This window comes from Metopolophium dirhodum, chromosome 6, assembly GCF_019925205.1.
Source record: "Metopolophium dirhodum isolate CAU chromosome 6, ASM1992520v1, whole genome shotgun sequence".
Classification (NCBI taxonomy): Eukaryota; Metazoa; Arthropoda; class Insecta; order Hemiptera; family Aphididae; genus Metopolophium; species Metopolophium dirhodum.
This window is the reverse complement of record NC_083565.1, coordinates 26,483,645-26,497,135: the sequence shown is the minus strand read 5'-3', so window position 1 is coordinate 26,497,135 and position 13,491 is coordinate 26,483,645. Positions and strand designations below refer to the sequence as shown.

General features: G+C 28.4%; 2 protein-coding genes across 4 annotated transcripts; one reads left to right on the top strand and one right to left on the bottom strand.

Moving 5' to 3' along the window:
- Nucleotides 1-150: 150 nt before the first annotated feature.
- Nucleotides 151-10,993, top strand: LOC132946200 (transcription termination factor 2). 2 transcript variants are annotated; one of them, XM_061016073.1, is made up of 16 exons: nucleotides 151-856; nucleotides 2,286-2,451; nucleotides 2,516-2,737; nucleotides 2,797-3,387; nucleotides 3,463-3,604; nucleotides 4,074-4,190; nucleotides 4,281-4,481; nucleotides 4,560-4,685; nucleotides 4,757-4,968; nucleotides 5,032-5,238; nucleotides 7,779-7,984; nucleotides 8,040-8,134; nucleotides 8,205-8,353; nucleotides 8,426-8,587; nucleotides 8,818-9,027; nucleotides 10,454-10,993. In XM_061016073.1, the coding sequence occupies exons 1-16, from the start codon at nucleotides 597-599 to the stop codon at nucleotides 10,778-10,780; spliced, it is 3,393 nt and encodes a 1,130-aa protein (XP_060872056.1). In that variant the 5' UTR covers nucleotides 151-596; the 3' UTR covers nucleotides 10,781-10,993. The 2 variants fall into 2 exon arrangements, with proteins under 2 accessions (XP_060872056.1, XP_060872055.1); XM_061016072.1 differs by having other exon boundaries at nucleotides 152-856; nucleotides 2,283-2,451.
- Nucleotides 10,994-11,162: 169 nt separating this feature from the next.
- LOC132946206 (TM2 domain-containing protein almondex) lies at nucleotides 11,163-13,250 on the bottom strand. 2 transcript variants are annotated; one of them, XM_061016084.1, is made up of 6 exons: nucleotides 12,711-13,250; nucleotides 12,529-12,625; nucleotides 12,061-12,210; nucleotides 11,884-12,002; nucleotides 11,437-11,580; nucleotides 11,163-11,362 (listed from the first exon to the last, which is right to left on the bottom strand). In XM_061016084.1, exons 2-6 carry the CDS (start codon nucleotides 12,553-12,555, stop codon nucleotides 11,227-11,229), a joined length of 576 nt encoding a protein of 191 aa, XP_060872067.1. In that variant the 5' UTR covers nucleotides 12,556-12,625; nucleotides 12,711-13,250; the 3' UTR covers nucleotides 11,163-11,226. The 2 variants fall into 2 exon arrangements, with proteins under 2 accessions (XP_060872067.1, XP_060872066.1); XM_061016083.1 differs by having other exon boundaries at nucleotides 12,529-12,611; nucleotides 12,711-13,248.
- Nucleotides 13,251-13,491: the final 241 nt, after the last annotated feature.

Sequence of the window (13,491 nt, the reverse complement as noted above, 5' to 3'; positions counted from 1 at the left end):
TATCAGAGATGTGCCAACCGTGGTTTAAGATAATATAGACCATAACCACAGAACAAAACCCAAACCCGACGGGCAGTAGCCGGCTTATCATATTATTATCAACACGAAATTCTGTGCTCGTAGCTGTTGTTCACCAGGTAGCAGTCGACGATTTGTTAAATTATTCGTTTGATTGGTCCAATTTAAAATCAAACGGCAACGGCCAACCGTAAACTCCGGACAGTCAAACACAATACTTCGTATACTCTGGTATAAATGTATTGTAATTGTCTGTGCAACCACGATTTCTTACTTCTTAGTTCTTACATCAATACTTATAGTTACTTCGTTCCTAGCGAGTTCAGTGTGAGTTCCTTGTGATTTGTGTTCCTACAAGGCTAGTGCCATTATGGCAATTAGTGGCATAAGTACAGTTTTGTACAGAACACTCGGCGTTAGGATTTGACGTACATGTTTCAGATTTGGACTGACCTATTCTCTGTGTTCTAAATGTCAACTTAAAACTATTATTTAAATATTCAGTGTGTGTTAAAACATTTAAAATAACGTGAACAAAATATTACCACACCGCTTTGTAACCTGTTGATGTCTCAAATATGAAGTCTTCACGTTCCACATCTTCTAGAATCACCAGTAGATCTGCGAGAAGGTTAATGTCCGGATCGTCTGACGATAGTGACGACGGAGGATCGTCAAATGCACAGATGGATAGTGCTCGGGCGGAGAAAGCGTTTTCTCGCCGCAGACGACCAATACCTACTCCAAACAGTTCGGATGTTACAAATGATTCTCTTTGTATTAAACCTGACAGATCATTATTCAGAGTGTCCGATACTGATTCGGAGGCATCATATGTGTGAGTTATTTTTTTATTCAGTTACTAATCGAACTTGAAACATTAAACATAGGTAGGTGCAATACATAAATAGTAATTTGGGAATCAAGATGATATTTTCATGCGATCCCTGCCATTTTTGTCACTTAAAACACTTCTTAAAATATGTGAACACTAGAATTTTGATTAACATACATTTTTTACATGTACAGGTTATGATAAAATTATCACACATCAATAGAAAAAACCAAAAATTATATATAATTACTACCTATTGCATTTAAAACTTTCAATTTGTAGTTAGTACTTTCAGACTAGATGAATGATAAATGATAATGAATAAATTATATAAACAAAATTCTGTTATTTATAATATACTTAATATTATTTGTAGTGCTTAAACTTTGTTATTTTGGCTCTATATTTTACTCATTGGATGCTGGTACTTACTTACACTTCTTAAACGTTTGATTTTTCACTAATACAATATTGTATTGATACACTCAATAAAATACACAATAATTCTCTCTAAAATCAGAGATATTTCCAGATTTTACATTATTTTGCTCATATTAGATAATTAATAATATTGTAGTCGGTACTGTAGTAGGCATAGAACCATCTGAATGTGCCCACCGCCCTGCCTTTTTTGTAGTTATTTTAACTATGTACCATAGTACAATACATTTATTTTTTTATGTAGTTACCTATTCTTTACTATCTTTCATTCTGATTCTGTCATCAAATTTTTTGATTTTGTAGACATTTGGTAATATTATAACTTATAATATGGCTGTAGACAATACTAAAGTAGGTAAGAGCTGTAGCATATAGGAACCAGTTTTACACTGATGTATGAACTAATTTATGTTAGATATTTTAATTCGTAGATACCTAAATAGAAACTTACATTTATTTTTTTTATACCATATAGGTATTTGCTTTTCCTTTTATTTTATTTAAGGTATCTGCCTGGTAGTATGTAAGCTTGCTGCCATTAAAATAACCTGACTTACACCCATCATCAATCTTAAATTCATAATACAAATTACTACTTCCAAAATGTATAATTTTTATCAATAACCAATATGTAGGTCCTCAGTATTTGTATAATGTTATGCATGTAATGTGTACTTTATTAGAATAGCTTCATATAGAATATAACTCATTAATTTCCTTGTTCCTTTATAATTGTAGGTAAGTATATTATACAAAAAACACATAGGTAGGTACTAGGTAGTATGTGCAAACATACAGACAAAAATATGTTTTAATAAACAAGCATTTTTTTTTATAATATATTCAATACCTGATATGGATCTTGTTTTATAAAATTATAATTATATTCTGTTGATATTGATATTTTAATTTTGATTTTTTTAGTATTTGCAGTACCTATGTTATATACATTTTAAATACAAAATTTAATTTTGTATTTTTGTTTTAGAAGTAGTAAAGTTGATAAAAAGCAACCGTATAAATATCACGATAAAACAACTTCTCCTGATAGCTCCGAAAATGAATCAATTTTCAAACCTACAAAAAGAGATTTGGCCAAGTATAGAAATGCATTACTTTCAAGCGATGATGAACAATCAAAATTTAGTAGTTGTGATGTAAGTTTTTTTTCTTCAATTTATTCTTAATTTTGAATATTGATATTAAGTATTTATTATTTAGGAATCAGGTAACAACCCTTTGTCTAAAAAAAGTCCATCTTTAATAGAATCGGATGAAAGTGGTGAAGAATGTTTACTTGAAGAATATATGGATAAATCCACAGAATCAAAAATTATAGCTAATGAATCTTTTAAACCTCTTGGAAAGTTTAAAACCAAACAAGCTTTAATTTTAAGCTCTAGCGATGAAAGTCAAACAGTGAAAAACAGTGATATTTTTGTTGTAAGTTTTTTATTGGTGTAAATAATTTTATATAAGCTTATATTCACAATGTTTTTTAGGAAACTAACCCAAATTTGGAGTCAGATTCGGATATTATAAATTCACCACAATATCAAAAATTCAAAATACCTAAAAAAGTTACTAATGAAGAATCTCAAATTGAAACAAAATTAAATGATTTATCTATAATTGAACCTAGTGATTCTGATGATGATGTTTCTGCACATCATAAATCAACTGTTACATCTTCTAATCAAAACCGACCATTTATTGATGACTTGAAATTTTCAAACACTATCTATTCGTTACATGATCCAATATCTCAGAGTAGTATTCTAGAATATCCAAATTCTGAAGAGATAATCATAGAACAGTCTTCTAAGATTAAGAAAAATGAGAAAATTATTGAAACGATTGATTTAGTTGGCGATAGCCCAAAAACCTCGAAATTAGGGTTTCCGAAACAACATAATTTAACAATTGATTTAACTGAAGAAAAAGTAAATGAAAAATCTTCCATGTCATCTAAAGATATTTCAATCGGTGATACAAAAAAATTGAGTAGTGGGGATTTTCAATCTCTGAAAATGGAAAAACTAAGATTAGAAGAAATTCTAAGCCGATATACAAAAAATATCGCCAACATGAAAGTTAGTATAAAAATTATATAATATTTATATATATATATATTTATTAGATTAAATTGATTTTACTATAACTTTTAGAACACTATGAAAATAACAAATTTAAATTTATTGCCCGATGGAGGTTATAAATTAAAAAGAGCAATTATAAAAGAAGAAAGTGCATATACAGATATAAAAACACAATTAAATAATGTACTAAAAAAAATGGAAGATTACCCAGGTTTAACTATGTTTATACGTCTCCTCAACAAACTATCCATCTTACAAATGTACAACATAGCAAAGACTGTTTTGCGCGGGACAACTTTTATCTTTCTGTGTTTGTAGTAGTGGCTTCAAAATTTCTGAACATGTAGAGTGGACAATTATCCATGCAACAGCAAGCCCATATTTTAGATAACATAAATACAATAAAAGTTATTTGCTTCTAAACATTGGTTTTTTTGTTTTTTTCATTTGCTTTTAAAAAATGATTGGATAGTGCTATAAAAAAAAACCACGCTGTTGCACAGATAAAGTTCTTCTTTACGTGTTGTTGAAATTTGGTAATTATACAATGGTGCGAGAAAAGGTGTCCTGCGAAAAATAGTTTTTGCTATGTTTTACATTTGTAAGACGGAGACAACACATGCGAGTGTGACATCCTCTTAATAATGCTTAATTTGTATTTCTTATTTGAATGTTTACAGAAGGATTAAAAATATCTCAAAAACCTCACTCATATAATTTACAAACATTAGATATCAATAATGCATTGACTAAAAAGGCGGCCGGTAATATTGACATAAATGCAATGGGTGACAAAGGTATTTTTAAATATATATTACTTATTGAAAAACAACTATTTTTTAATTATAAAATAAAACCTTAAACCATCTTATTGTTTGCTTTTATAGCTTTGAGTACTTATCGCACACAGCAAACTATGACTTTGGATGTACTTAATAGTTTGCACAAATCATTAGGGACTTGTCCGTCTTCCGATATTTTAGCTGATGACCCAGAAAAACTTAAAGTGGAACTTATGCCCCACCAAAAACATGCTATAGCGTGGCTAATGTGGAGAGAGAGTCAAAAACCACACGGGGGCATTTTAGGTACCTAAATAACATAATATATTATTTACACAAAAAAATTGTTCAAATGTCAATATTATTTTATGTTAAAATTTTCAGCTGATGATATGGGTTTAGGAAAGACTTTATCGATGATTTCTCTAGTTCTTAAAGCTTATGAAGCTCAAGAAGACCAAGAAGAAGATTCGGAAACGGATGATTCTTTTGAAGATTCAAATCTAAATTGTATACATTTACAATTTACTATAGACTAAGTATTATTTAAATTATTTATTTTATAATGCTTGATTTTTCAGCTTTTAAAGGTGGAACTCTTATCATTTGCCCATCATCATTAATCAGCCAATGGGATAATGAAGTCAAATCAAAAGTAAAGCCAAGAGTTTTAGATGTAGTTAAATATTATGGGCCAAATAGAGAGTCTTCTGCTAGACGATTGGCCAAAAAACATATAGTTTTAACCACATATCATACAGTCATGTGGGATCAAAAAAATCATAAGAATACAGTTCGTACCTATTCTATATAAAAACTTCAAAGTTTTTGTATTAACTAGTTCATTTTTAAATAGAGCCCTCTATATAATATTAAATGGTGCAGAATAATTCTCGATGAAGCCCATACAATTAGGAATCATAAAAGTCAAACGTCTGTAGCAGTAAGTTTGCTTTCTGGTATCAATCGATGGGCGTTAACTGGCACTCCAATCCATAATAAGGAAGCTGATTTTTTTGCATTGTTAAAATTCATTAAGTGTCGTCCTTTCGATGAATGGGTTGTAAGTATGAGTTATTATTTTTAAATTCTTTAGAAAAAATGGTAAACATGTATGATTTAGGTACAAATATATTGTTTTTCCTAATTTATTTATTGTATTATCATAGTTTATAAACATTGAGAACTAGGTTAAAATAGAACGTTTAATCTGATTTGTGGTAGATGCTGACCTTAAATTTAATCTTTTGGTCTATAAATATTATAATTACAAATTTATTATATGTATATGTAACAATTTAACTTAAAACTATCAGTTATTTATTGCATTATGTAATACAGAGTTAAGTATAAAAAAGAGCTTGAGACACGATGACGTCCAACTCGTATTTAATCTGTGTAATTTTATGAAAAATAGTACGACCTCTATGTAGCCTAAACTAATGAACTGATTGACGTAAAATTTACACCGGTTGATCAGTATGATGTAGATGATACTTTTATAAATTTCATGTTAATCGGAGGGTTAGAGTCTGAGTAATATGCAAAAGTATTAGCATAGTTATTAATCGAAATGCTATTTTTTTTTAACAATTCAATAATATTTATGTTGTATGTACGCGCTGCCTTTCTCCTTCTAACTGGACTATATCTATGCATATTTCCACAGCTTGTCGGTTGCAATTGCTAATTAAGAGGACGCCACACCAGCATGTGTTGTGTCCGTCTTATAAACGCGTAACATACCAAATTTGCGCTTAGCAGTTCACGTTTTATGCCGTTAGCTTAAAAATTAGAGTGAATCGACCTATTATGAAACTTGATGGTAAGAACATTATCTGTGTTTTGATGGAAGTTTTTTACGATAATTCAGTTAAGTGAGTTACGTGTGTATAATAAATGTAAATTAAAAATGCTCATAACTCACTTAAAAACTGAATTATTGTAAAAAAACTTCCACCATAACACAGATAATGTTCTTACCACAAGTTTCATGATAGATCGATTCACTCTAATTTTTAAGCTAACGGCATAAAATGTGAACTACTGAATGTAAATTTGGTATCTTACTTGTTTGTAAGATGGAGACAACACATGCGGGTGTGCATTCTCTTAAACAATACATGGTAGTTGGGATGACACCGGCCGACTCATTGCGTACAGTACATCTATGCATTTATTTTATATTCGTTGCCACAGTATTAAAGTTCTGCTTTTGATATACGTGTGTTGCTATATTTTGCTTATTTATTTTATCGCAGTAATAATATACCTAGTTCACTATATGTCTTATTTAACTAAGTTGTTTATATGACGTATACCTGTTATTAATATTTATGTATTACCTAGTCTTTTTAACCAATTAAAAAAAAAAATCGGTTAGTTATTTCCGAAATTGTAATAAAAAAATGAGTGATATCTCAACAAAAGCACTATGTCTAAAAAAAACTCAAGTTAGAAAAGTTGTGATATCAAAAAGGGGTTAAGTAATTTCTTAAATTCATTGGTATAGAAATTGTTTATATTTTATGAAGTGCAATAATTTAATAAAAATAAATTACTTAGCTTGGCTGTTACTTATAGTATGTACCTAAATAGTGTTATGGTAATATTGTTCAAATTTAAAATGGGGATGTAAATATTTATGTCAGCAGTATAATAATATTATACTTAGTTATGTAATATTATGTTTAGTTGTAGTCATACAAAATTGGTAGCTGACAAGCTAAGTTAATTTATTTGTATTAAATTATCACACTTCTTCAAATAAAAACAATTATAAACAATTTCTATGCTAATGAATTTAAGAAATTACCTAGCACCTTTTTGAGACTACAACTTGTCGAACTTAAGTTTTTTTTTTCTTAATGAGGTTTTTTACCCAAGTGTGTGTTGAGATACATTTTAGATATTTTATTATTATTTACAATGAATGAGAAGTGTTTTTTTGGTCTGTGTACATGATAATAATTCAAAATAATGTTAAAATTTTCTTGTGGAAAAGTGAATCAATCTAGTTGGTGCATTTGAGAAGTCAAAATTGAAAATTCCCAGTAGTTTTCAAAAGTTTTCGTAAAAATAAAACAAATAAATAAAAACTGGAATTTTTACGTAAAATCAGTTTTTGACAAAATCGATTTTGTATTTTGGTAAAACTAAATAACAAATAACTAAAAATTTGAAATTTTCACCAAATGTTTATATAAGCATTTTCTATACATGGTATGGTATGGTATATTTTGAATTGACACTTAATGTACAGCTTTAGAGCGATTATCCACTGCCCACCTTTTTTAAATTTATTTATTATTATTTTTATTGCTAATTGTTACACAAAGCTTAAAATTTTAAACAGTTATTATATGTTATCAGTGCTCCTATTTGTATTTTGTCTGCTATTCATGAAATATGAATCTAGTTCTAATTTGTATTAAATTCTAGATGCTTTGTAAATAAAATGTATACCTTTAAAACCTCCAAATTTAAATCAACAAACATTTTCTCTAATAATTGAATGTTTTTATAAAATTTAATATAGAACAATACTGTATTAAATGTACCGTTACTCTGAACTTTTTTGTATGTAATTCATTTTGATTATAGGTTTGGAAACGTTGGGTAGGTAATAATGATGAAGCTGGTAGAAACCGACTTTCTTTATTAACTAAGGCACTAATGTTGAGACGAACGAAAGATCAGTTACAAAAAACAACTACATTCATTTTACCGGAAAAAACATTTCATAACATCAAAGTCGAATTATTTAAAGAAGAAAAAGAAGCATATGAAAAAGTTTTGCAATTCTCGAGGTTTGTAGTCTCCCGAGTAAATTTCATATAAACTTAATTTTTTTTAATGTCTTAGCTCACTGTTTGCAACATATCTATATGAAAAAGCTGACAAAGAAAATGCTATAGAACGTGGATTTCCAGTAAAACACAAAGCTAAATATTTAAGTCGTAAGTAACACTGAAAATAATTTTATCTTTTAGTAATAATAAATTGAAACTATTCTTTTATTTTTGATAGAAAATAAAGACGATATTTTTAAAGACCATCCTGAACTGGACAAATTATTCAATCAATTAGTGAATAACAAAAGCATTCAAACTCATCATATCTTAGTTTTAATATTGCGACTAAGACAGCTTTGTTGTCATCCTTGCTTGTTGAAAAATGTATGGGTATTATTATTATTATTGATAGATAATTTATTGGTGATATAAAATATATTAATATTGTTGTTATAGATGCTGGAAGATGATTGTCTTAAGACTGATGGAATACAAAATAATGGAGATTTAGATATTGTAGACAAATTGAGTCGAATGTCTATTGGCATTCCAAATGTTGAAAACGATACTGTTAAAAGTAGTAATGCAATTTTTAATGAAAAATGGATTAGTTCAAAGGTATGAAAACAATTATTTAGGTTTTAAATATTATTATTTAAAATAATGTTATTTTTACCCACATTATTTTATGTTTCTTGAACTAAAATTACTGACTTATAAATGTATTAATTTGTTTTAATAATAATCAAAAAAAAAATTTTGTGAATCCAAGTAATTTTTTCAATTATTTAACACAAATTTCGGATCAGCATGTATATTTTATTTTTACTACGATTTATTTGTCATAGATTAAAGCTGTCTGTGATATGGTGAAAGAAAAAGTATTGCATACTGATGATAAGGCTGTAATTGTGTCTCAGTGGCCAAGCGTGTTAAACCTAGTAAACAAACAATTATCTCAGTATAACGTTAAAACTGAGATATTCAGTGGAGCTGTTCCTGTTTTACTTAGAAACAAAATAATAAGTGAATTTGACAAAGTCAAAGGCGGACCAAAAGTAAATAAAAATATAATTGTATATGTTAAAATTATTACAAAATATGTTTATCATTATAATTTAACATAGAATCCCTAATTAATTATTCTTTTTAAATTGTACTCAAAACTTCAATCATAAATAGGTAATTAGTAAATTTACCTAACTGTAAATTTACTCCTGGATTGTTGCTACTTAAATTCCTATTTAATACTCATCCTGGATGTTGGGTCTACTGTAATATTTGTATTAGATCCCAAGAATCCCATAAATTATTTTTTAATTCCCAGTATGACAGTTTTTACCCTTAGGTAAAGTTTGTGTAGGTGATTCTTTTATCATCATTTCAAAAGGTATAAATGTTTTTAAAAAATTTAAATTTTACCTATATGGTTTCTAGTCGTTAAAAAACTAACATTAAAAAAAATATTATTTGGAAGTATTTTACTTTTTTAAATGACAACATTTAGTTATATTTTTTTATTCCAAAGCAGAATATTTTGATACATAAAAATAGAATTTAGGACGACTAGTTTATGAATTATATAAGTATTTAAAGTTTTGATGAATGGAGTGGAATGCAGTTACCTCGCAAAATGTTGGTTCACTACTTTGCTCATATATACTTAAAGAGAATGTGGTACCCAAAATTACACAACGCATAAGGAAGAACTTTATCTGTGAAGTAGTGTTTTTATAATTTAGATAACATAAATACAATTAAAGTTATCTGGTTGAGAACATGAGGTTTTTTTTGTTTTTTTTTCATTTTATTAATAAAAATTTTCGGTTAGTGACAGACAAAGTACTTCTATATGCCTGTAGAATTTTCATAATCCTACTATAAATACAGAGGGTGTAAAGTTGTTCTGCGCAAAACAGTTTTTGCTATGTTGTACATTGTAAGACTGAGAAACCACAGTTTACAATTTTAAAATACTCATCACTCACTTTAAACTTGAAATTTATTAAAAAGCCTTTAAGATACCCGGAATAATAATCTTACCTTTAAATTTTATAAGAGTTCAATTCACTCTAAATTTTAAACTAACGGAGCTAAATGTGATCTGCTGAGCGTAACATTTTTTATGTTATGTACTTGTAAGACGGAGACAACAAATGTCTGTGTAGCGTCCGCTTAAGAATAAGTATTGCATAAGCTAATTTTGATAATTTTAAAAATAAAAAATGTGTGATAGTAACTAAAATCAATTCTTAAGGTTGGTCTCGAAACAAGTAGTACTTTTTCTTTTCTTTAGCTAAAGTCTCGTTTATGAATCTTATTTGAGTCATAAGTATAGCTTAAGCAATACTTATTCTTAAGCATCGTCTATGAATACAGCCCAAATACTATTTGAGTAATGAGTGTCCTACACTCAATGAATCACCCAGTATATGAATAGCCATACCGTAATGTAATATTATATTGTAATTTCTTTTCTTTCAGATTTTGTTATTGTCATTAACTGCTGGTGGTGTTGGTCTTAATTTGGTAGTTGCCAACCACTTGTTTCTAGTGGATATCCACTGGAATCCACAACTTGAAGCACAAGCATGTGATCGTATTTATAGAGTAGGACAACAAAAACCAGTCAATGTATACAAGTTCATTTGTGATAATACTATTGAATCATCAATTCAAAAAATTCAAACACAGAAGCTTGAAATTGCTAGTAATGTTTTTGGTGGTTCCAGAAATGTGGAAGGCACTAAGATAACTTTAGATGACCTCAAACAAATATTTAATATAAACCCTAATAAAGTTAATACTTGAATTGGTTAAATTTGCTCATACTTTTATACTTTGTTTTATAATTACGACTTAAATTATTTTTAAGTGTATACATACTTCATAATTTATGATTTATTTTAATTATTAGTTTGGAAACAAATGTTCAAATATTTTGCAATTTATATTCTGTATTTATAAGTTTTTTTTAAAATCAAAATGTTTAGAAATAAAAAAATAAATACTCTTTGTTATTTATTTATTATGTTTTATTTTAATATTTATTTTTTCGGTTTTATGGAATTTAAACCGGATGTAATATTATTCTCAGTTCAAAGTAATAACCTTTATGTTAAATGGGTGTTAAGTAAATAATTCAAATCCTGTATAAAATAAACAATTATAGCTACATAATAACAGAATGGAATACTTTTGATTACAAATTTTATACTTTATTGCAAATTTAAAACAACCAATAGTTTAAAATTTTCTTACAAGTATAGAGAACCATCTGCTGGACCAAGGTATCTGATAGATATTAATAATACATCAATAAGTGTCCAAACTCCAAGGCCTCCGAAGCTGAATAGTTTGCCTATGCCTTCTTGCCAATGTCCCAAGTAAAACCTGAAACAAAAAATATAATATATTTTAAACAAACATTTCAGTTTTAATCACACTAATGAATATGCATATCATACCTATCTATACCAAATCCTCCTAGAGTAATACTTAATATTAAAGCAGTCGACCACCGATGGCCACCTGTCCAATTGCAGCGCAATCTTTTCAAAAATGTTCTTCTTCCCAAACACAAAACATCTCTGTTCACCGTACAATTAGTCCTATAATAAACATTGGTTATTAAAAATACACTATAAAATGTAAGTTAAGAATGTTCAGAACATTTTTATAGGTTATTTAAAAAATCTAATGATAAACAGCAACATTAGTTTTAATTTTAATTACAAAATGTATTCATAAAGTTACTGAGCCATTTCCATTTTGTGAAAAGCAAATGAAATATTTATTTTATGAAAGCATTGATTTATTTTTTTTTTACACGATCTTATGTTTTTTGCGTCTAAAGAAATGAATAACTTTTAATAGGTATTAATCATAAAAATATTTATTTATTCAATTATTACCGGTAATAAGTTGGGGGAGAAGCAGCAGAATTACAAATTTTTTTCTCACACTTATATTCCCAGAACTCCGTCTGATAACAAAACCGACAAGTCAAGTTTTTAGCAAAAGTATTTTCTCCCTAAAAAAAAATACACATCTTAATTAAATGAAAACAAAAATTTTTAATTATTAAATACCAGACAATCCACATTAGCTTTACATATAGCGATTGTTTGATTTCCATACACACATGTCGTATTCATATGACAACTAATACTTGGATATGGCATACTTGAACAAGTTTTATGTTCAGAGCCCATACGTTCCAAATCACCTTCGTGGCGTATCTATAAACAGAAAAAAACTATTATAGAATATTTGTAAGTTTTCAACTACAAGACATCATGTTGTGTTCATTTCCAATAGTGGTATCTTACGAATTCAATTTATAAGATAAACACAAGACATAAATATATTAATAAATCAATATTTACTGCTATTAGATACACTTTTTTTTTTGTTTCCTTAGGTTTAATATCTTATTATTTTGAAGAAAATCATATATTTTGTTAATTAGATAATTAATATAAAATCTATATTAACAACATCCATACATTCGGAACGCTTGCGCCGTTTAATAACATATTAACAAAAAAAAAACCTACCATCCTGGGATGTGTCGAATTATTCATATTTGCAATTGATTTTTGCTTCTGTTTGGCGAGTGATAAATCGACATGGTCATCGTCTATGAAAAATAAGCTTTTAATTAATCAACAGTGATTGAACACTATGAATTTAAATTTTGTCAAAAACCAAATACATAAATAAGTAATTTTTAATTTACCGTTTTGAGAGGCTATGCTGTTAACTGTGAGTTGAAATAAGAATATAATTGCACAGTGATAATATTGAGACTTCATAATTCATTTCAATATTTCATGACGGTTATGACAATGAATAAACTTTACTCAAAAAGAATAGACAAATTTTGAATTTATTCCTGGTCAATTGTTCGATGAATAAGTTTATTTGGCCAGAGATCAGCCGTTTATTTTTATTATTTCACTTTATTTTTTATCGCGCGTGCACTATAATGTTTAAGAGTTCAATACAAAATAACTCTGCTACGAACTACGGTTTACAGAAAATAAAATAATCGAAATGACAAAATGTATCGTTGAACCTTTGACAACAGAGGAGGAGTTGTCACTACTCGGTACTCGCTGATGCCATTGAGACACTGAGTACTGACGAGCAACTGATCTTTGTTCTATGCCGTCGGTTTACGGAGCCGGGGAATCACACAAACGGCATAAGCGAGAATAATAACTACAGAACAAGGAGGATGTATTGGAATAAATCGTGTTATTTGTGCGTTGCACTGTTGTCATAAACTCATAACAGAACGAAAACATTATCAAATAGCCATATCTGAGAAACGCCGATAACTGATAAGAAAGATCGAGCGGCAAGTGGAGGTATAAAAATATATCATCACGCAGATTTCGTAATTTTGTAATTCATTCGTATAGTCGTGGTCGAAGTCATGGAATTATACAACCGTGATTGTGGTATAATATAGAATGTTATAGAAGTCTGTGACCCCACTGACGGCTGTCCTGTAT